Source organism: Sprattus sprattus (assembly GCF_963457725.1).
Source record: "Sprattus sprattus genome assembly, chromosome: 14".
Taxonomy (NCBI): Eukaryota; Metazoa; Chordata; class Actinopteri; order Clupeiformes; family Clupeidae; genus Sprattus; species Sprattus sprattus.
The window spans coordinates 15,997,107-16,022,273 of NC_137912.1; the positions used below are offsets into that span (position 1 = coordinate 15,997,107).

The following is a 25,167-nucleotide window of genomic DNA, read 5'->3' on the forward strand; positions in this document are numbered from 1 at the left end:
TGTCCCACATGTTCTGCACATACAGTATATATATTCTTGTCTTAACTAAGCATGCCCTCCAAAAGTCCATATGTCGTAAAAACTATTGGAGTTATAACTAGTGGAGAAGAAAAGTAAAGACTTAATTTCCTGTCGTGCTCAGTTTAATGTTTCAGAGGATAATGTTAATTTTCAGGTAATGCATGACGACCTTTAAGTCTTTAATAGCAAAAGCATAACAGGTTATGGAGCTAAAGGTTTATTTATCCTCCTCCAGCTTCTTAACCCACTCAGTGACGTTCTTAACAGGACGTCTCCAGACCCAGAGGAAAGAACCTGAATCCCTCTCTGGACCTGGTGATGCAGCTCTCTTATATATATGAAAGCAACCGAGGGGAGCAGTATTGGTGAGTACCCTGGCACTGAAAGTAAGTATTTAAGCAACTGCTCAAGTGGTAGGCTAGGTCACAAGTGTCTCCGTCCTGTTTCTGTTTTGATGTTTGTAGATAGGCCAGTTGGACCTCCATTTGACCTCTTCAGCTTATCTTTCAAAGGCCTCTGTGTTAGTAGTGGTTCTTTCTGGAATAAAGCAGGATTTCATGGCATGTACATAAACCCCTCAGGCACCCACCATGCCTGTTTTCATTCTTGAATGTGAACTGAAGGTATTCAATGAACATGCTCTCAGGAAATAATCAATGCTATTAACTGTGAAACAAACAATCATAAATGTAAATGACACACTAGCTATTACTGCAAGCCACAGTTGAACAAAAGTAGAGGAGATCAAAAAAGCTTAGGTAATATGGTTCAATGACAATGAGGATCAGAATATAGCAGGAATCCAGTGGGTTTTAACCAGTGGCCTAGCCTAGGCTTACCTCTGTGACACATAGTCTAATACTTAGTCTTGTATTAAATCCAATACTTATATACAACTTGTCATAAGTTATCATGCTTCAACTTAGTTGTCCCAAGTGTGAGACAAACATATACGGTACGTGGTAGCTAATTTGCTTCACCCTATTCATTGCATATTAAGATAACTACGTGTTTGAAGCGGAGCTACATCAGCACAAAAAGAAGAGAAAAGCTACATGTTTGGGGGTATGCCAAATTTGAACTGAACCCTATAGGAAACATAGGGTTCTTAAAGAATGCATATCTATCTAAGTGGGCTTTATTACCGCCATCGTTGGGCCTGTGAATGTCCACAATAGGTAAGCAGCTGAGATGGCCTGTAAGATCTATGATGTATTGTGGGTCAGTGCAGTTAACTAATGACCACATGGATAAAGTGTGCAAGACTGACATGTACTTTTCTTTGGCTTATTTGAGAAAAGAAATGGGACACATCTCTGTAACTAGGCTTAAGGAACTAGTCAGAGTTATGTGCACTTCAACGGGAATGGGTATTGTGTAATACTGTATAATACACTGTCTGTATGACCCACTTTGTACAACATAAAAATGCACTTGAAAGCATTATATAAATAATCAACTGCTCAAAAGTTTTATTAATGGCACCAATATTAGATAGGAAACAATACAATATAGCAATGTAAATATTGCATATCACAACGCATGAGGGGAGTCTACGAGAACTAAGAGAAGTTAAAGAAAACACATGATCAGGTTTTTCAGTCTTCTCGCATTCTCACTCTAACTGAAATTAAATGAATTTAATGAATGTAGGTGCAGGTGCATTTTATGAATAGAACATTCTTAAGGACACAAAATTGTAAAAAAGAAAAAAATCCACATTTGAGATAATATGTACAAAATGTCAACCATTAATGTATTTCAGACTGTGACAGTTCATTGGTAGTTTCAAATGCTAATGCTGTTGGGGTCTACTCCAGATTACACTCTTACTTTAGTGAAAAAAAAATAGGATTAGAAGGACCACTCGTAAACAAATCAAAACGTCAGTGAAACTCTTTAAGAACAGGTTATAACAGCTTACCATAGTAGACAAATGTGATACTGTACAACGACCCTCTGCATTTTAGTAAAGATATTTTACAGCATTGTTAGTTAGGCATGACACAGAGAAAGTATGCTCCATGACATCATCAATGTAAAAGCTTGTGCACTGCAGGAATCAAATGGCAAAAGAATAAGAGGTCTCAGCAGCGATAAATGTCTCTGCTGTCCGCTCACTGCGTGTGAGCCACCAAGTGTTAACTGGAAGAGCCTTGTGTGTCCGTTCCATACACCAGAAACCAACAAACAAAAACAAAAAAGACAAAGAATGTTGTTATTGTGAAACTTTCTTAAGTCCTTCCCGGAATTTAAGGGATCTTAGCGTGTTATTCTGGGATCAACCAAACAAAGTCCTCAATCACTGGACTACTACATAAAAATAAAATGCTGGTGCAGTCCATTCAAGTTCATATCCAGTGGCTTGAATCATGAAGCACTCAAATCCCATCCTCAGAATGGTGGGGAGGATATCCATCACTCCTTTCCAAACGGAAGCATACGCAAAACCTCACGGACTGGGGTCACATGATCACGCAATATTCCAATTCCAGTAGATTGCTGTTAAATGCATGACACTTCTTGACAGGAAACGCTCTCACGCAACACACATCTGTCGTGTCCATGTCATAAGTCTGACTTAAATAGCCGCGCACAGCCTCCAGTGAGGGGAATTAGTGTTTTAGAAGACAGTGGACAGTATGTGCTAGAGTCTTGAATCTTCCTTGTGAGAAGAATATGGGACAGTGATCACACATTTAGCAGGGAACGCAGAGGAGATGCACCATGTCCATTTCTGGTACACGTTTGGGTTATCAACTGAACCCAATCAACCAATAGACGCAGATCAAAAGTCAAGAGGAAAACTGCCGCAGCAGTTCGCCGGGGTACTTGGCGTGTTTGGGGATTTTACAATTGAACACTAACTGGATGAGTCATTTTTGTGTGTGTGTGCAGTTCAGTGATGCCACACTTTCAAGGGAAAAATAAGAGTTCATTTTTATTTGGTGGTCTCCAACAGTGTCCTTACTATATTAGTGTGTGTTTGTGCATGGGAAGGTGGTTCACTTTAAGAATCCATTCTTCACATGATGCTGCACTTTGTCTTTTTTGTCTTCTTTTTCTTCTTGCCCTCTTTGCTCTGTTTCTCTTTGTGCTTTCGGATTTCTCGCACTAGTGTGTAGAAGGCGTCGTCAACACCCTGGTGAAGAACATACAACAGCAAAACCAACATTAAGAGCAATCCGACATTGAGGTGATAGAACTTAAATGTAAAATAGAACCATAGTTCTCTCGTTGTCTATCATCCTGCTTCATACCTGTCTGGTTTTGGCTGAGGTTTCTATGAAGGGGATCCGGTAGCTCCAGGCTAGGTCCAGAGCCTGTTTGGAGTCAACAGTCCGGGATGGCAGATCACACTTATTACCCACCAGGACCATGGGGACATCCTCCGAGTCCTTTACTCGCTTGATCTGCTCTCTGGGTGCAGAGTATAAAAATATCATCAACAACTGAGGATTACACTGCTTCATGCATTAACTTCCCTGAAACTGTGAACATGACATATCTTAAGCTAACAGATTCAAGGTAACAGATCCAAGCTAACAAATTCAGGCTCACAGATGAACAGATGTTCAGGCTAACAGAAATGTTATGTACTCAGGACCTGATCTACAAAACCCCAGACTACCTGTAGTGGTGGATATCCTCAAATGACTTGCTGTTGTTGATTGCGAAGACACAGAGAAACCCCTCTCCTGTCCTCATGTACTGGTCCCTCATAGCACTGTACTCCTCCTGTCCTGCTGTGTCCAAGATGTCCAGCAGACATGTCTCCCCATCAATCACCACCTGTTTCCTGTAGGAGTCCTGCGAGGGGAGAAGACCAGGAGATGTTTGATTAGGCATACTGCAGTGGTTTAGCGATGGCTAGTAGCTACTAGACACAGCTGCTTTATTACCATTAATGAAATTTGTTGAAAGTGTTTCATTCACCTCAATTGTAGGGTCATATTCATCAACAAAATGGTTCTGGATTAGCTGGATTGTCAAGGCGCTTTTACCCACGCCTCCAGCCCCCACCACCACCAGCTTGTACTCCGTCATTCTTCACCTAGGGAACATAAGTGCACGAGTCATAATTGATACCTGTCCCTCGGACCTCCAGGGGGATTCCCAAACTGATATAAATCATACACATGTTTATTGAGCTTTTTCAAAGTACATTCCAGTTCAATTTAGAGGATTCTCTAAAAGTGACTTGCCATACAGAGAAAGCACACTGTCACAGAAATGGCATTTGGGTGTGTCCTAATTAGAAGAATCTAAAAAAGTTCTCATCCTTTCTGGTCCGATTTTTTTGTAGATTTCATTTGGAACGCTTTTGGCAAAATGCTTTAGTTCTTCAGAGCCCTCTTCAGTCCAGAAGAACCATTTTTGACCAGATAAGGATTGTGATAGAATAACATGTACAAACTTCCTTGAAGAACTGTAACAACTCGTAAAATCATAACATTCCCAGAAGTTTGTATTTCAGAAATACCGGTACTTCCTGGAAATTCTACCCAGTGGTAATCAAGGAGTACTGCTAGCCTATTTCAACCAGTTGAGCGACAGAAGTACATACCAAGACGCATTACTTTGTGATTACTGCTAAGTATTGCCCTATTCTAGACAAGTTGACCATAGAGTACTGTTACAAAGCTGTGAATGAATCAGAACAAGTACTACATGAAACTTTCCTTTTTCCATTGATATATGTGTACACGTGTTGAAAACCCATTATTTCATCATCATCAATGACATCAGGCCTAAGAAAATGACTCTGTAGTTCCACAATACCCTCAGCTTGGAAAGTTTTTTTTCTTTTCTTTTTTAGATGATGAAAGTTTCATAAATGACAACAACTCAAGGCAGATGCTGTGTTGCAACTTGTGACCTCAACAAACTATGCTGAGTCACTCATCATGATCTGACAGGTGAAGAGAGATGTCTCTACCACATTACCGGCCGCCATTGTGCACCTGTGCACCTAAGCATCATCCTGATGTTTAACTTGGACTGTTCCTAGAGGTTATTTCAATTTAAAAATATAGTAGTAACATTGGAACAAGAATGACCTCAGCTGTAACGTGGAGAAGGGACAAAAAAGGAGACATATATGCCAAACCAGACAGCAGTTCAAAAAATCAATAAAGCAATCAATACGATTTTTTCAGGTCCACCAAATTTGCCACTGTGGAACCAAATAAAATGGTGTCCCTCTTAACCGCGAGTACCTACAACTTCCTAAATGAGTTAAAGCTGGTGCTGATGTTGAGTGTAGCTGAGGTAATTTCTGAAGTACAACTTGGATCTTTCCAATTGATTTTAAAATGTAATCTCTCTCTCTCTCCCACTTTCTCTCTGGCCACACATGAAGACTTGGCAAATGGTAATCAATTATTTGTATTGTTGGTAGTTATCAGTAGGCCTACATTTTTCATAGACAGCCCTGCTCTTTCTTTTTTACATTAAGTTATAAATAAAATCAAGTGAGCTTGACAGGCCTTCATCAACTACTGGGAAAATTATTTAGTCGGCAGTTAAAAAACAGCTGAGGTAATTTCTGAAGTACAACTTGGATCTTTCCAATTGATTTTAAAATGTAATCTCTCTCTCTCTCTCCCACTTTCTCTCTGGCCACACATGAAGACTTGGCAAATGGTAATCAATTATTTGTATTGTTGGTAGTTATCAGTAGGCCTACATTTTTCATAGACAGCCCTGCTCTTTCTTTTTTACATTAAGTTATAAATAAAATCAAGTGAGCTTGACAGGCCTTCATCAACTACTGGGAAAATTATTTAGTCGGCAGTTAAAAAAAAAAAAAAAAAAAAAAACATGAAAACCTGTATAATTCGGCCAATTTGGTCTATAGTTGGAGATATATGAGGAATGACACATTCAATATATTATAATATAAAGACTCATTCATTGGACACCTCCTGCGTTCAGCTACATAGTAGCCAATGCCGACCATAGTAGCATTCTGGTAGGTTAAATAAAACAAACATTTTCTTATATGCGCTTTAAAGGCAACAGTTCAATTCGGTTAAAAATGTACCACTAGAACATGTCAAATGCCCAATATCTGAATATTTTCATTAGTAACTCTAAACCTTTCTTACAGTAGGCTAAAGTGAATCGCCATGCATGTCTACATTTGCTGCTCGGCCGCGCAAAATGTTTAATCATTGGGTGTGTTATAGGATTCATTCGTCAGCAAATCTAAACTCCAAAACTCAATAACAGCCATAAACATAGGCGACAAAACACATCACACCGTATTTACTTCCATTGTTGCACAATTCGACATTCATAGTTTCTTACCTTGTGAGTTTTCCTTTTACAGTGTAAAACAGGTTAATTCAAACTCCCCTTAAAAGATATCCTAACATTTTTCAGTTAAAATGTTCATTGTCGGTTGAAGGGAAGAGACCATTTCACTGTTTGCAAGGTTACTACTATAAAAGCAGCGACATAAAAGTGAAACGCTGTCCTGACGGCTGGTTAGTTGGCCGTCAGAGAAAACAGGGCGGAAACTGAGAATCGGAAAGCTGATTTTGAAAGACCACTTACCCAGACAGCGTTGAAAAGGAAGCGGCCGGTTCGGTGGTTCCCCAAATGTTTCCACATATGAACTGAAAATGCTAGGGATTACCCTGACTTCAAGGTGTTGAATCAGACCACGAATCAGTTAACACCCCGACGGTCATGGGCAAAATTGTATAAAATTGAAGTAGGCTAACCAAAATAGGTTATAATGCTCAGACCGCTATACTTCTGCGTAAAGCTGGCGTTTTACTTATCTCAGACTGTGTAGTGATCATGCGCAGCCTTCCTTATGTGGAGCAATTTGTTTATCATACCTTAGGTCAATAACTCTGACTATGGTAAGAGTTCAGTTCAGTTTTATTTCAGTCCTCAAAGCTTCATGATTTCTCATTAGTGTTCTCCTGTACAGCTCAATTGTAACACAAATCTGTGAATAGAACAGAAAAACAAGGCTGCATGCAGAAAAACTGCCACAGTTACACGTACGAGAGACAATAGCAAATTGCCGGCCGTACAGAAGCAGGGAAACGATTGAGGAATTCCGTTTCAGTCCTCGGCGTTTAAATAGGATCTATAAATACACACAGCGTCGTTCACATACTACGTCAGAGCAGAGCTCTACTCTGATTTGTAAATTCCCTGTCAGTTAACTTGGTATGCAGAAAACAAAGGGAGTGTTCAAAATTCTCCGGAACCAGGAAGGCGAGAAGTCATTCAGCGGTTTGTGGGGAGTGTCACAAGAATGTATAAAATTAGTATACAGAGGTCAGTTATTTAATTGTTTTTAAGTCACATTCGCTTTCCCTATAGATTAAGTTGCTACATTGCTTTTCTTCAAATGCAGATGCCTTCAATAGATTTATGTGACCATCCTCCAGACAGAGATGGGCAAAAATACATCAAAATGTATTTTGATACAAAATACAAAATACCCTTCAAATAAATGTATCAAAATAAAATACAAAATACTGTTGCCAGAAAATGTAACAAAATACAATACATGTATTTTGTATTTTTAAAATACAGGAAATACTTTTTCTGAATTTTCAGTTTTCTCTCAATTTGGTATAGCAGAACATTCAGGTTTAGGCTATTCAGTGGCGTAACGTAGTTATCACGGGCCCAGGTGAAGGCTATTATGAAGGGCCCTTGTCAGTGCTGTAAGGCAGTGGTTCCCAAACATTAGAGTCCCGTATCCTTTTTTTCATGTTTGTAACCGCTGCCACCACGCCCCTGCCCCCGTACACATATTCCGCCTATTACACCTGTCAGTGTAATTTTTTCGCTGAATATAGGTATACATCAGTATTTTTGGCAATGTGACTTGGCTATTCAGACTATTCAGATTGACATAAATATGTCTATGGGCCCTGGCTACGGGGCTCTATAATGTAGGGCCTACACAAAGCTCTGGTGAACCCCTTAAAAAAGGAAGAAAAGTCACAGAATGTCAGTGTAACTAAGCAAAGCTATTAAAAGACAACAACTTGATTGATTTTGTATATATATATTTTTGCAGGCAGCAGCTGTGTGACTTTCATGTTTTCACAAAACAGGGCTCTCATTGCAATCTCTATGACTTCCGGGAGGGCTACCCCCACCATGCTTTCGTCATACGTAATTGCATATAAGGACATCATACGGCTTTGATCAAGTCACATTCTGTCAAGATGGCTAACCTTCAGTGCAACAACTCGATTCGCTCTTTGAAAGAACCTCCTTTTAGTCTTGAAGATAAATTGACAAGGATCATGACAGCTATCTAAGTTTTCAACCTGAGCCCTGTTTTGTGAAAAAATGGATTTAACATGAGAGTCAATGAGAGAGATCTGGGGTGATTTCCTTTTCGCCCCAAAAAGGGGCGGGCCATAAGAAGCACCACTTTTGGCAAATTGACTGATGCCTGATTCGACAATGACATTCAGAGGCAGATCAGATGGTCTAGTGGTAGAATCCGACAGAAAGATCTCGTTCTGCCGAAACACTGGAGAAAGTATTTTGAGTATTTTAAATACAAAATTACTCCACTCTAAAGTATTTTGTTACAAATTACATTTGATTTTTTTATCGGCCCTATCAAATACAAATTACAAAATATTCAAAAGTAAATGAACTAGTATTTCAAATACATGTAATTGAAATACTGCCCATCTCTGCCTCCAGACTTAGAGGGACTATTATCTGATCAGATCTAATGACTTAAGAGTCAAAGGTTGAGTAAATGTGTTTGTTATCGTATGTTTTGGAAATGAAAACAAACCAAAATAACATTTACATATAATAACAAACAAGAACCTTTAGAGATTCCTTTAGAAATTGCTTTCCACTTGTAAATAAAGAGCTATTCTCGTATGTTGAAAGAAGAAATACTGCAAAGGAAATGGTTGTGGAAGAATGTAGAGTAATCTTTCCATATTATTTGAGTTATACACTGGAAAATATGCTAAATTCCCTGTTAGTTGGGGACTTCCCACAGCAGCCAATCCTCTCACTGTCACATGCATGCACTCATACCCAACAACCGAATCTTACCAACGTAACAACTGCCAAACCATAGATCCAGAGCAGCAGGATACAACAGTATCACACATCTGGCTTGTGAGAGCCACAAGGCACGCAACCTGCCGCAGGCCCTTCTTCACATTACAACATGCGCCGTCTGTAGCCCAGAACTGCTAAACATGATTGCCCCACCATAGAACCAGGGCAGCAGGATACAACAACAAATACAAAGCTGCCCTTGTGAGCATATCACAGGGGTTTTCAAGCAGGCACCTTCATCAGTGATTCGTTGAGTTAGGCCTACAACACCTCCAGAAGGCTTAACAGTGGTGTCTAGCCCCAGACACACCCCTCTCCATACTCATGATGGGGCAGAACACTTGCAACTACCAAAGACAACAGATACACCTCAAGATACACCTCGACAAGATTTCTCATAGTGTTAGTTCAGGTTAATTCAATCACAACCCCAAGTAGTCTGTGAGTGCTTCAGCCACAACCACTGGCCCACTTTTTCAGCAGCCTCCTTTTAAATTGCCCTTGCTTTGCTTGAGAAGCCGCTGCTGCTTATCTAGTATCCTCTTGTTGTTCGCAAACAAAGCTGGTTACCATCTGCCTCCTCTCCTGCAATGTAGCCTTACCCCATACTTTCCAACTGTCAATAAGCCCAAACCATACTCTTCCAATCTGCACATGTCCAATGATATATCTAAGCTGTAGTGCGCCTTGTGCATGTTGAAATGCTATTCATGGATTCCATTTCTTCCCTGTTTTTATTGTTGGAGTAGTGGTTTTGACTACTGGATCCTTTAGACTGTGACAAAGTCATCTCCAGGCTTAGCACATTTGAACTCTTCCACCAATTGGTCACTGGTAACTCCACAATTCCTTTCCCATGCAAAGCTACAGTATTTAGACAATGTAGTTAGATATTTCCTAATTAACTGGCAGTTAGCCATTTCCTAACTGCCTTATTCATGACTTTCAAATTTCTCCACCACTGAAATAGAAACTTCATACACAGTCAAAGGCCACCTTACAAGTGCCAAATTGCAAGCACCACAATTCCAGACTATTAGGCAAGGTCTTATGTATATCAATAATACAGATAGCCTTAAGAAGTCATTCTCACGCAGTATGGAATTGTACCACCTGCCTACTTTTTACAATAGAAGGAATCACCTCACCATCAATTGTATATAATGGTAGTGAAAGAAGCAGGAACACAACATTCAGTCAGACTGAAAAAAACGATTGTTTAAAAGTCAGGCAATCGACATCTTAGCTCAACAAAAAAGAAAAGGTCCTGGTACACTGTAAACCCAGACAGTTCTACTAACTCATTAACATTATGTATTCAGTACTTAAAACCTGGTATTTAGTTGACCCAACTTAAAATGTATTAGTTGTCTGAGCAAGTGCAGACGTTTTAATTGTATTGGAATGTATTTGTTTGAGTTAACAACTCAAAAAATGTTAGTATCTGACGTCATCAACGTCGTTGAGAACACCATTGCAAAGCTCTTGTGATGAGAGACGGACACAGCAGACTTAAGGTAGAGGAGTCGTTTAGTAATCCAGAGGTTGGAAGGTTGCTGGTTCGATTCCCCACTCCTCCTTACCAAGTGTATAAGTGTGAACCCCTAAACTGCTCATGATCTATAAATGCAAAATTCCTTGTCAATCGCTTTGGATAAAAGCGTCTGCCAAATCACAGATGTAAATGTAAATGCAGTGGCAACACTGGGAAGGCGGCCGACCAATGACAGTTCTCTCTACAGTAAGAGCTTGCGCAAGAAGTTGTTACGTAAGGAAGATACCCTTTCAAAAACTTGTAAGGGTGTAATATGTAATAACTAGTTTGAGAAAGACCCAGAGAAACACAAATATCTGACAAGGCTAAATCCTTTACGATTTTGGAATAATATGAGTTCAGAGAACTCAAAAATTATGAAAATGATAAACACAAAAAATCAGAATAGCCGATGTATTATTTTTGAGTTAAGTTTACTTAATAAAAATAATATATGTACTCAAATTTTCTTATGTAATCGGTTACATCAAAAGTTTTGAGTTCTCTGAACTTGTTCAGGTTTACAGTGGATTAGCCAATCAAAAGCCAAATAGTCAATAAGAGCAGAAATGCTATGTTCTAGTCAGGTGACTGATCTTAACCAACCATCAATTTGGAATTACTTCTGGAAGTGGATCTTAGATTCTTCGACCCATTGTTGACCGACAGAGGCTTCTCTGGAGTAGCCGATATCAATGAGGTGAGCTCCAGACTTGGCAGTCCTTGTATGGCAGGCCCCTGTGCTCTTGGTGATGATGGTGATGCGAAGCTTGGCAGCTGGCCTACCCTGTAGTCTCGGTTCTTCGGTCCTGGGCAGCATTCCAAGGTGGACTACAGAGATGGTGGACCCAGTATCCACCAATGCTCGGTAGCAGGTACCCTTCAAGTAACAGTCAACGTAAAGTCAATGGACTCAGCCAGCTGTGGCTGAGGTGCTGGGTTGCGAGGCACTGGTGCTGGGTAATGGTGTGCAACGTGCTCTGGTTCCCTACATCGGTATCACCCCTCAGTCTGCCCTGCCACTCTCCACCTTGGCCACTTGGGAGATGTAGCCGTGGCCTGACGAGTTGCCTCGTCCTCCTTCTTGCTCTATTCTAGGTTGGCTCGGCACACACAATGTTTCAAGCCTGGGGACCAGCTTGATAATATATAATGACCTGCTCTACTCGCTTGGACTCGTCCAGGGCTGCCACCAGGGACCTGGGAGCACTGAAGCAAATGTGCTCCCACAGCCGCTCTGGCTGCAAGCCCAGACGAAAGCCTGGAGCACAAACTCTTCTCATTGACTGTCGCTGAAGGTGGGGTAGCCCATGTGAGCATACAGGCAGAGATCAGCAGTGAAGGTGCCCAGACTCTTTCTCTCACTCCGGCCACTTGCCATGGGCATCGTCAGCAAACACTTGTCAGCCAAACCAGCGCTGGACTGCCCTCTCAATGATTGGCCAACTTGACTGCTCTGCCGTCTGCAGGTCCACCCCTCCAAGGCGAGCGTTACCTGCACCCCGGTCTCCTTGTCTGACCAGCCATTGAAGCTTGCTGCCAGTTGCGCTTGGTCCTGGTACAGTGCTGGAGAGACTCACTCCCCTGTTGTTGTCAAGGGTTGGAAACGCTGGCGCTATCTGTCGTTCCTGCCTGACGGGTTCGGGGTGGTGACACGGCCAGGTCTAGCCTTGTTAAGACTCTCAGAATAATGCCCGTTGGCCGTGCTTCACCCAGCTGCAGTTTCCTCCATCCAGTCTCCTCCATCTGTATTTTTGTTTCTTTTCTACATCATTTCTCCGCAACAAAAAATAGTTCAAATGTCAACATCTTGGTTTGGAATTTTAAGAATTTTGAATTAACGGTTATCATCAACGCGAATATTTCATTGCGGAGTGATTTATTATTAGCTGTGAAAAGTCCCAAACTGTTGGTATGTTGACGGATAATCCAACTCATGGAACGTCTCTCGTCCAATCAGAAACAGCTAAATAACACGATTGAACCCAATTGTTTTATAATACGTTACAACCTCTGATATTACCCGGCATGACCTCACTCATGGTTAGTAAGTAGTTCATATAAACAATATAACAGTTAGAATAGTTATAACTCCTGACATCAGTGTAACAAAGGAAGCAGGAAGCAGACTGATCTTTGGCGTCTTGCCATTTATTGATGAACCCAACATTCAGTCCGACTTAAACAGAGGGGTGGTCTATTCTTTAATTAATTATTTCAGTCCAAATGCATTTATAAATATCATTACACCCAATTCATTCAATAAATGTGGATCTTTATTGCTAGAAAGTAATCCAACTGAATTCATGTTTACGTGGCTCAAAGGTTCAAAGTTGCACCACTGCTGTAGGCTAGGTGCCCTGTGGGTCCAGCTACCACTTCTCTGCATACCTAAGAGAAAAGAACAGTCTCAGTAGTTTTAGAATGACAAGCCACAAATGATCAACAATAACATAAACTTGTCAGGTTCAGATTCATTATGCAAGGTTCCTGATATGAAATTGAATGATAATTTGTAAGATCCAGATTATTGTGTAAAATATTATAACACAAAAACTTTTGTCACTGTATTGCTGAAGAAGTGAAAGCAAATTACAGTGACCGACAGCTGTGTAATTGAAACTAAGAAGCTAGCTTACATAAGTTGCATTTACTTTCACAACATTACTTGAATTTAGGAATGTTGATGTTAGTTGTGTTGACTGTTATGTGGAAAAAGGTGGTTTTGACTACTAGATCCTTTAGACTGTGACAAAGTCATCTCCAAGCTTAGCACATTTGAACTCTTCCGCCAAGTTTGTCATTGGTAAATCCCCAATTCCTGTCCCATACAAATATACAGCAACATTATGTGAATTTATGGAATGTTGATGTGAGGCGTGTTGATTATATGACTGTTATGTGGAAAAAAGAGGATGAGTACGTAAGTGAAAGAATCCACAGTATATCATACCCCTTCTCCTTCTCTGCCTGTTCCTTATCTGAGTCTCGTTTTGTGGATGTTTCTTTTATACACCATGAAAACAGTTTTTTCTTCACTGACTGCAAACCAGAAAAGGAAAGGAGAACATGCATACCTATTGGACCTCAAACAACAACTAATATTAAAAAATAACTATTGAATAAATCTACATACATCAACATATAAAATATTGCAGTGCTTCGAAAAAAAGTGCCAACTAATACACCAACAATTAATATAGGGTATTGGTGAATTGGTGCAGACTGTGTTTTGGTGAGTGTCTTTGTCCTTACGTTGGTATTTGTTGTGGTATGTGCCTGGGGCCAGTCTGACACAGTTAGGGTGAGAACGGGAGGCGGGGCTTTCTGTCCATGGGCTTTGAGACAATCTTATCACATCTTTTTTCCTATGAAGCACATGTCAAAGCATCACTTGATTGATACGCTTGAATGAAACCAATTATATCCATGATTCAGGCCATTTTCGATGCGATATTGCAATGCCTTATTCACCGTCGCAGAGGAATGAAGGGTGCCGGGGCTGAGTGTCTTGGATGAGGTTCTTGCTTTACTATGTCTTGTGGTGGGACCCTCACACTATCTCCTCTTGATAGAGACCACCCTGCCCTAGACTGGTTTTTTTTCTCAGGCTCCTCCCAAGCTTGGTATGTCCTGGACATGGAGCGCCAAGCTGGGGTGTACCATGCCACTGCCTAGCCACTCAAAAAACATACAAATAGTTTAAGGCGATAATAATAATAATAATAATAATAATAATACATCACATTTGTAAAGTGCTTTTCAAAGTTCACAAAATTGTTAAAACAAAGACATAAAAATAAGATAACATCGAAAACATGGGGTGTGTGTGCGGGGGGGGGGGTGTTGGGCATAATGTTATGAAGAATTTATGCTCACTTGACCATTCGTCATACACAAAACAGTGGTGTATTCAGGGCTTGGTCCAATTAGTCCAGACCACACATAATCCTTAAAAGAATATGCAGGTCTGCAATGTTCTGACCAAACCTTAATGAAGAAATTAAGAAAATTAAATGAAGGAAGAGATGCTTTCATTCAGATGCTTTGGTGAGATAACTATGTTTTTTCACTGTGGTAAAAGTTGCAAAACTGAAAAGAACAATATTCCAACCACTGAAATAATGCCAGAGAACATTTGCACAATCCTGTGGTCTTTATAAGGCTGTTGTATAACTTATCACTTATAAGAAAAGGAAATGCAAAATGACTTGATGTTTCATTGATGCTGCCCATGTTCTTAAATAACTGGGTTTTCAAAGGGTCTTGGGTGTTTCTCTTTATATTTGCTAGACATTTGCTTCACAGATCTGACTGGCCAAACATATGAGAAAAAAACATCTTTACAGCTGGCAGGGAAGACAAACTGTGGGTCATTCACACCAGTGACTCACAGTGATTGAGGCTCCTGGTTGAATGAATGTTCTTGGTGGGAAGAGGAAGCAGCTGACAGGTTGTCCCTTAATGCTCTGCTGCAGGTAATACCCGCTGATGTCCTGCTCTGTCTGGGAGCAGTTCCCAAGCCTCACAAAATGGCCCTGAGCCTGGACCTCCATAATCTTCACATGGCCCGTCATACTGAAGCAAATGTAATACATTATATTATATATATTTTCTTGCAAGGGAGTTCTCTTTAGGCTTGTCCATCATTGCCACTATGCAGAGGGTGCAAACATACAAACGTATACTCATTCAAAATGCATATCTGTGCAGTCTGTGTATAGCATATCGTCGATCAGCATAAATCTAAGATATATCAAATAATTGGCATTGATTAACTATGAAAAACGTATCTAATGATTAACTCTAGTAGTTATCAGAGTTTGGTGGCCTTTCTTCACTGTTTCAGTCATTTTTAAACAATTGCTGCATCACTGAAATATTCTATTAAAATGGATTGAAACTTGTGAAACAATTTGTAAGAAAGTGTGATTATGCCCCTCTTTAGCCAAGGGCGATATGAGTTTACAATGAAGAAATGTCAGGTCATAGATTTTGAATTTGATTGCTTAAAAATCCTTTTGTTGTATGTTTAGAGGACTGTTAACATGAGCCCAACCATAATTGTACATTTACTATGCCCGGAGCCTTGCCTGGAGTATTCGCGGATATGTTGTTTGGCAGTGGCTGGCCTCCTTGTCTTCTCACTCCTGACAGGAGGACTTCTCTCATTGAACTTATTGTAGAAAATGTCCCAGATATCCATGATGGAGGTTTCCCTCACGGGAATGCTAGGGGCTGTTATTGGCTGGCTAGCCTCTGCCAGTATCCTGGAATGACCTGCAAGGAAGAAGGCATGCAAGAGCAATGCAATTCAGGATCATAAACATGAAGTCTGAGTTAAAATATAGTACAACGTAAACTATGATGACTATAATTTGAAGAAAACTCAGATTTCTCAGATTACTCTAACATAATATTATGAAATAAGTGCTTTTAATATACAGACATACAGTACTGTGCAAAAGTTTTAGGCAGGTGTGAAAAAATGCTATGAACTAAGAATGCTTTGAAAAATGTAAACAATAAATGTTTATTTTTGTATCCATTTACATGGTAAGACTGAGCACAGCAACAAGACACAACATAGTTATATTGCATCAGCAGGGTCTCTCTCAGACAAAGATTTCAAAGCAGACAGGGGTTTCAAAATGTGCAGTTCAAGCTCTTTTGAAGAAGACGTTGAGGATCGTAGACGCAGTGGTCAGCCAAGGAAACTTAATGCAGCTGATGAAAAACCCATCAAGCTTATTTACCTTCGAAATCGGAAGATTTCAAGCAGTGGCATCAGCTCAGAACTGGCAGAAACCAGTGGTACCCAGGTACAGACATTTACTGTCCGGGGAAGTCTGGCCAGAAGTGGTCTTCATGGAAGAGTTGCAGCCAAAAAGCTCTACCCCGACAAGGAAACAAGGCCAAGTGACTGAACTAAGCACGAAAACATAGAAACTGGGGTGCAGAAACATGGCAGAAGGTGCTCTGGACTGATGAGTCAAAATTAGAAATATTTGGCTGTAGAAGAAGACAGTTTGTTCGCCGAAGGGCTGGAGAGAGGTACAATAATGAGTGTCTGCAGGCAACAGTGAAGCATGGTAGAGGTTCCTTTCCAGTTTGGGGCTGCATTTCTGCAAGTGGAGTTGGAAATTTGGTCAGGATGAATGGAGTCTTCAATGCTGAGATACAGGCAGATACTAATCCATCATGCAATACCATCAGGGAGGCGTATGATTGGCACCAAATGTATTCTGCAGCAGGAACATAACCCCAAACATACAGCCAATGTCATTAACAACTATCTTCAGCTTAAAGAAGAACAGAAAGTCCTGCAAGTGATGGTATGACCCCCACAGAGCCCTGATCTCTACATCATCGAGTCTGTCTGGGTTTACATGAAGAGACAGAAGAATTTTAGGAAGCCTACATCCACAGAAGATCTGTGGTTAGTTCTCCAAGATGTTTGGAACAATTTACCAGCCGAGTTCCTTCAAAAACTGTGCGCAAGTGTATCTGGAAAATTGATGCTATTTTGAAGGCAAAGGGTGGTCACACCAAATTTTGATTTAATTTAGAATTTTCTTCTGTTCCTTCACTGCATTTTGTTAATTTATGAAGAATTGATGAAAATAAACTGTTAACACTTCCATTTTTGAAAGCATTCTTAGTTTACAGCATTTTTTCACACCTGCCTAAAACTTTTGCACAGTACTGTACTTCTTGCATGGGTGTCTGGGGGTGGTCTCCTCAAATGACCCAAGCTAGAAAGACAGAACCAGGTCAGATGTTTGTCTTTAGTTAGTCTGCTTATCCAGTTTTACAGAATAAATGCTAACTTTCAAGGTAATAGTGTAAGACATAATCAACGCAATTTTTAAATGGCCAACAGTTAATTCTGACCTGGATGTTAGAGGAATAGTCATATCTGTGAAAGATCTTTCTTCCTGCATAGCTCTGCTGCCTCCTCAAACATGCCCTGAACAGTCTGAGAAGACCAGTTAGTGGCTTGCTCTAATGCATTACATTGAAAAGTTGCTTTTCAGTAAAAGTGCAAAAAGGGCTTAGTGGAGAAAAGAAAACGGACTGACTACTATGGATTCAGGTAAAACAAAGAATTATCCCCTTATATGGTGACACAGAAACATAAAAAAAGTAATTCAATGGCATGCATACAGCAGTAGAAAATATACATCAGAGTCTAACCTTAAGTTCAAACCCTGTGGAGCAAGAGTTACTATGGTTACCTCTGAATTCAAAAGTTCCAGTCGAGGTTCAGGGTTCAACTTAATTGGGTAAGTATTTCTTAATCTTTTCAAAATGATGTTGTATTCTGGCCAAGAGGGATGTGTTAGAGGGAGTGATAGTACAGCTACCATGACCTTAAGTATTTAAGATTATGCTAACAAAACAATTGTTGGTGGTGGTGTTACTGCAGCTACATGCCCTGTACTTTTCTACTGTGCCCAACCAATTCATTTTTTACATGTAGTGTCATGTACATAACAACAGAGGGTAGCATTGGCTTCAGAACAGAACTTCCAGCTATGGTCCCAAACATAAAATGTCCTGGGAGTAATTCAACATTTAAACCTCAGACAGAAAAAACCTCTAGAAATGAACTAAAAAATAGCATTGTCTCACTGAGGTGTCTTGTATAAATGTGCGTATGTGTTGGTGTGAATGAGAGATTGAGAGTGAGAAGTGAATTGGCGATCTTTCTATAACTGTCATGTTACCTGAATAATAGTTTGAAAATTCAATCTGTAGGATGAAAGAGCAGTGAGAGGGGTCAAAAATGAAACAAAAAAACACCCTTTTTCTGTCAGAAAACACAATCAGTCAACAGTGTCAACACAATGAAATCTCTTTTTTCCAATGAAATGGAGAAGGGAGATGGACAAAGTAGCTAAGTGATTCAAGTGTTTCAGTAAGAAGCAGATGGTGAAAGCTTATCTGGAATCAATTAGGAATTTTAGCAAAAGGAACACTGAAATGTCAAAAGTTTTAACTTGTATTGTGATGTGACAGTGAGGAGTCATAATGCAGGACAGATAGGGTACACAGAGCCAGGGGCTCTGGGATTATTATTAGTAAAAAACAAAAACACACAAATGCCAGAATGTCAGACCATGTGAGTTAATAGCTGTGCCTGGGTGAGTCTTGCAAGCATATAGTTCAGCAGGTAAAAATTAAATTGCATACAACCATGCAATCTTTATATCAAGGTACAAATATCGGAACACTAAACTACAAAACAAACAAAACAAACAGCATTCGACGGAACACCATGGACGTTGTTGGAAGTGGAACATTTAATTCTCAGATAACAGAGCTACGATATGTGTTTGGCTAGGAAGCTTAGAGCAGTAATGCACATTTTGCACATTCTAGCCTTTATTGAAAAGTATCAGAATATAATAATAATAATAATAATAATAATAGATCACTTTAAAAAAGCACATCTTCCATCCTAAATATTTGCAAAGTTCTGATCAAGTCTGGTTATGTATACAGTAGATTGGACTGATTAAAAACCTTGCTCAACGGCATGGCAGCTGCCAGGTAGTACTACTTGACGAAAAAATGCACATGCTTTGCTATTTGTCAAGATTAATGCCAGTGCTTGACTATTTCTCCACCCTCTTGAGTGCCACTCAACATAATTTATATGTCATTGTTTCAGGTATTTTATCAGCTGTCTTCCAGGCCCAACAGGGCCAGATGTTTTCTGTTAAGTGTCCTGTGTGGGTGGGTGGGGTTGACAGTGTGTGTGAGTGTGTGTGTATTTAAGAGAGAGAGAGAGCCTTATCCAAGAGGCCCACCAAGCCCCAGTGCACTCCTCCCTTCTATACATCATCCTGCTCAAGAAGGTCAGTGGTGAGAGAGTGTCTCTGAGCTCACCCAGCCACAGACATGCTGTCCTTCCTTTCATCACACAATTAATGACGAACAGAATACGACACAAAGTGTCCGATTTTGAATTGGCCTGTTTTAACCACAATGGGAGATCTGCATCTTATCTAACCACACAGGAATGAATGTTCAAGTGCGATACAAAGGTCTTGGATTTCAAAAGACTTTTTTACGTACACTGCAGCCTATCAATTCACAGGGCAAGAGGTTTTACAGAGAATAGGCTTGAAGGTCAAATAATTCCATCTTTTGTTAATTTTCTGAGTTAACCTGTGCCATCATATCATCATTATTTAAAAAAAAGAAAGATTCATCCCAGGAAAGATAAGTTATTCAGAAACACCTCCAAAATAACCAATTGAAATTCAAAACATGTTTTTCCAAAAGCACAAGGGAACCTTGAATAAACCCTTTATGGAATTATGGAATTGTTTGCGTTTGGGGGCCAGAATGATTGTCAATGCAGGAATGTTCTGATTGAGCAGTAGATAATGTCCAGCATGGACTGATAAAACAGGCACTCACCCCAGCACTGCAGTGAGGAACCCCAACAGAGCTGCCGGCTTTTATCAGCTTCACAAGGTTTAAGCCACAGAGGTGCAGAGCATCCCTCTGCCAGCCAAGGAATGTGTGGAATGTCTGCATTTCATTATGATGTCACAATATGAAAGCAGGGATAGTGTGGAAACAAGGTGCATTAAAGGTTTCAATAGTTTCATCCTCTCCCTCCTTCTTCTTCTTTTCTTCTTCTTACTCCCCTCCTGTCTCCTTACTTCTTCTACTCTACTCTTGTTATTTTTGTTCTTCTCTTGTTCTTTTCCGTCTTCTTCTTCTCTTTCTTCTTTTTCTTCTCTTCCTTCTTCGTCTTCCTCTTTTTCTTCTCTCTCTCTTTTTAGAAATAAATAAAATGGGGCTCCAAAGTACATACAGTTTGTCTGAAATTTAAGATAATGTTCCATGATATAGTTTGTTATTTCAGCAGTATACAGCTTTTAGTCTGACACTGTGTATATACAGTATATATATATATATATATATATATATATATATATATATATATATATAAATGTGTGTGTGTGTGTGTGTGTGTGTGTGTGTGTGTGTGTGTGTGTGCGCGCGTGGTCCATGTGACATTCAGGCCTTAAACACATGGAGAGAACACACTGTCTTTCAGACAGCCATCACAGTGATAAAAGGGCTCTAGACCTGAAGAATTCAGGTTAGACCACTCGATAGGCAGTGAGACAACACTGACCAGCTGTGTTGGTTGTCTGAAGCAAGCTGTCTGGTATGTCTGCGTCATCCTTGGCAGATGCTATATCAAGGGTTTCTACGATATAGAATGTTCTACCCTGGTTTGTGTGCACTGACAGTGGAAATGCTGCCAGGTTTTGGCATGCACAGAGCCTTCCTGATTCAGTATATGTCCAAGATGAGAAATGTAATCCCCTTGAGAGCACCTGCAGCTATTGGCACTGGAATGTGAGATGGAATAGATTTGGACACAAAGTATAAATAGTTCTCCAACACATACGCTTTCCATGGAAGTTGCCTCAAAACACTGCATAGTCTAACATATCAATTATGGTGTCCTCAATAATGTGAAAATATCCGAATTGAATAGTGTTGCCAAGTAATCAAGCTCAATCTTACATTAGACATTTTACATAGTATCTTTGAGGAAATTGAAATGAAATGTATATAATGAAAATGGTACGACCTGGCAAATGCTAAATTATTGTTGTTAAAAATGGCTCTAGGAGAAGAACAGCGGAATCTTCTATGTGTTGAACCAGTATTCCAAGTGTTTTGCACATTTGTATGTAAAAGTCTATGAAAGGAGAGCCTGGTAATTCCTTGGAATGAGTAGATGAGATTCAGAAAGTGTAAATAAAGAATATAATAAATCCCTCATCTGACACTATTATTACGCATGTCGTAACATAGTTCTGCCACACCAGTCCCTGACTTCATGTTGTTGTCCTTAGCAGCCACGTAAATAACTGACACCATATCAACTTCATTGTGTTCCACATACTGTGAGCAGATGACTGCGACTGGTGGGGAGTGGTTGCAGTTCTGCAGTGACTGCTTGTTTAAATATGAGTAGATCTTGTTGGGGTCATCACTTTTTCCACTCCCTTTTTATTGGCTCCAATGTGTGTTTTGGAGGAGGTGAAGGGGAGCTGGTATTGATTATCCAGTGAAGGAGAGACCCAGCGCAACACACTCGACTCAGGCCTGCGCAAGAGCCCAATGATTTACTCCCTCTCCTGACTAAGAGTATTTCACTCAACGCCCACACACATACACGCACATATACACACACACACACACACACACACACACACACACACACACACACACACACACACACACACACACACACACACACACACACACACACACAAACACACACATTTCTTCTCTTTTAAATCGAGCAGCAAACATGTGTCTGCTTCTGAAACCCATTTCAGCTTACGCATGAAAGCATTTCTCTCAAGTATGAATTCCTTCGTTCTTCATTCCTTTAGTTTCATAATGTAAGTTCACAATAAACAATTAAAATTCAGCTGAGCACGCTTATGTGTCAAACACCATTGTGGACAATCATATCAAATTCAATGGTGCGTTCAAGGTCAATAGATCAGCATACTATTTGGTTTTGGAATGGATTCCTTTTAACTAGTTCAACTTAATGACTGGTTACACATAATTTGTAAGAACAGAACAACAATCTTGTACCTCAAGGCTGAGAGCTGTTAACACACACACACACACACACACACACACACACACACACACACACACACACACACACACACACACACACACACACACACACACACACACACACACACACACACACACACACACACACACACACACACACACACACACACACACCATTGCATCACCCATCATAAATCCCTTTTTTTAATAAAATAGTAATGCCTCTGTTTTGGTTAAAATAGTAATGCCTCTGAACACTGGTTCAAAACTCTTGCCATGATGATGTAAGAATGTGTCCTGTTGTTTAACAAAACTGGTTAAGAGAAAGAGAAAGACAAAGACGTGGACTGATGAGAAACATCTGATGTCGACACATTAGTGAACTCCAAATCTAGAACATATTGAGCATACATTGCCCTCTGTTTAGAATTAGTCTTTTCTGCCACCAAAGAGTCTGTTGCCAGCCATCACATTAATGGTCTACACATCTTCTTACATTGTTCAGAAGGAACAACTGTCACCGTTCCTTCTCCAGATGCTTTTGATGAGAAATGGAAACTATAAACATACTGTATATACCATCAGACTACAATGAAACACATATCTTGTCAGTCGTTTTTTTTTCCAGTAGGGGTTTTTTAACTGGTTTTCACTGTTGTTTTTTTTTTTTTCCAACTAAAATTACGCTTTCATAATCTAATTGCTCCAAAAAGCTGGTGCTCAGTAATACAATTTGGTTGCCTAATAGTTTGATTGAATTACCATAAAGTCTGTCTTTTTTGTTTATTATTTTCTTGAGAATATTATCATATTCAAGGACATCCTTTGACGTCCAGTTTCGTATTGATGTGACCTCTCTGTGTTTTTCAAATATAGTCCCTGTGGCTCTCCCTTGTGGTTTCTCATTGGAGGCTTTACAGTAAGAAAGGAGCCTGGAAACATTACATCATGAGAAACAGATGGGTCCTTTGAGATGAACCACATGCTAACATGCTAAAAGGTTTAATTCCCCAAGTAGTGCTGCATCTCTCCACAACATTGCACATTGCAGGATTACATTGGCCTAATCCCATCATACGGAGGCCTGATGTAATCTGAGGGAAAAGGGGACATGAGAAGGGATTTGACTGAAATCACACAGCTATTTAGGCCTCAGCTGTAATCCAGTATTTTGTAACTGTAATGCGTAACACCAGAAGTCCAACCAGCAGAAGAAATCAGTTTATCCTCAATTCTGTTGGGGCTCATTCTAGTTGTTTTGCTTAGGCTAACACATAAAATCATCATCAAATATGCCTCAGGCATTTTCATATATTTCATTAAGTGATAAAATCATTCATTATCCAAAATTGTCCATTATTGATCAATATTATTGATCAATAGTATTAAGGTTGTTTAGGAAAGTATTTTTGCAAATGTGTAATCTGACACATCATTATAGTCACTAATATATTTATAACCTTTGTGACAGGTATGTGTTTACCAGTCCCTCATTCCATCTTAGCCTGCAAACAGTCAATCAAGGACAAAGTCAGTCATTTTGCCCCATCAACAGACAGACAGACACATCATCCTTAAATAGTAATGAGTTCCTCATCCTTTGAATAACTTAAGGCCCTCACGACGCATCCTGGGGACATGCAAACTGCAGCAAGGCAAAATTCTGACGGACAGCAGCATGATACAGCAAAGAAAGAACTCACTTAAGTTTCTCCCGACAGACTCAGAGAGGCTGCATCTGCAGCTCCATCACAGTGGGTGTAAATACGCGGTGCAGCCGTGAAGGCTTCCTTTAGATCTGCATAGCCTGGCTCTCATACACTATCGTCTCGCTAGTACCTCAGCATTTACCCACTCCTTCTTCTTACATCTACACTGCTGAGGTCTACTCTTTATAAAAGATATGCAGATTTTTTTTTTCTCCTTTGAAAAGTGTAGAATGATTCTTTGGTTGGGTGCGCATGTGCTTCACTGACACTGACGGTGTGATAAAATTAAACTGAGGGTGCCGCAGATCAATTTTAATTAAGCAATGACTCAAAACAGCATGAAATTGTCTGGCAGCAGGAATCTAAACTTCTATAAAAAGAATGCCATTTCATGGCTTGATAACTTCATGATTAAGTCTTGGAAAATATCTGCTTTGTGTGAGTGAGAGAGAAAGAGGAAAATTTCGTGGCAGGCATGCATTGCAAATTCTGGTTTAATTTATATTTGACAGTCACTGGCGCTGAAGAGCAGCCTATGCCCTGGGAAGGAGGGGCATCGTAATTTCTTGTGTCTGCCTGTCTAAAAGCTATGCATGGTTTTTGAAGGCCTAAATAAAATATTTCAAACCATCTGACATGCACCTGCAGATCCTTGAGGCTCCTTCTAACAGCCCTGTTGAGTTGAAAGAAACTTCACTTAGGTCACGTTGCCATGGATTTCTTGGTCTGTGGCTTGTTAGATGTTGCCAAGTGACAGCCTGTACTTTGCCACAACGGTACACAAAGAACTATGTTGTCCTTCTGTGGGCCTATATCTCAATGACAGTAGAAGCATTCATCAATGATCTTTCCGATTATTGTAATGGTTGGCATATTAAATAAAAAATAATGAATTAATATATAAAAATGTTTTTGTTGCATTGTGTACTCAATTCATTTGACCATTCCCTTTCTTTCGGAGCCCAGTGTAAAGTTAGTATAGTATTACAGTGATTTACATTACTATGTAAAGTTATAAGTCATACATATGTTTACAATTTAAAAAATATTTTAACAACACAACAAAATATTGATTAAATCTTGGTTATCAGGGTTGTGGAGGTGGGCTATCCTACTGTTAGAAGTCAAAAGGTTTTTCTCCTCATAGTTGATCTGGCACTTTTCTGTAGAGAAGATGGGACAGTC

At 39.9% G+C, this 25,167-nt stretch overlaps 1 protein-coding gene across 2 annotated transcripts; it reads right to left on the reverse strand.

Annotated features, from left to right (window-relative positions):
- Window positions 1-1,572: 1,572 nt before the first annotated feature.
- On the reverse strand, window positions 1,573-7,059 carry LOC308374977 (GTPase KRas-like). Of its 2 annotated transcripts, none has more exons than XM_080850983.1 (5): window positions 7,045-7,059; window positions 3,958-4,075; window positions 3,653-3,831; window positions 3,282-3,441; window positions 1,573-3,163 (listed from the first exon to the last, which is right to left on the reverse strand). In XM_080850983.1, the coding sequence occupies exons 2-5, from the start codon at window positions 4,066-4,068 to the stop codon at window positions 3,047-3,049; spliced, it is 567 nt and encodes a 188-aa protein (XP_080707109.1). In that variant the 5' UTR covers window positions 4,069-4,075; window positions 7,045-7,059; the 3' UTR covers window positions 1,573-3,046. The 2 variants fall into 2 exon arrangements, with proteins under 2 accessions (XP_080707109.1, XP_080707108.1); XM_080850982.1 differs by lacking the exon at window positions 7,045-7,059 and adding an exon at window positions 6,583-6,999.
- Window positions 7,060-25,167: the final 18,108 nt, after the last annotated feature.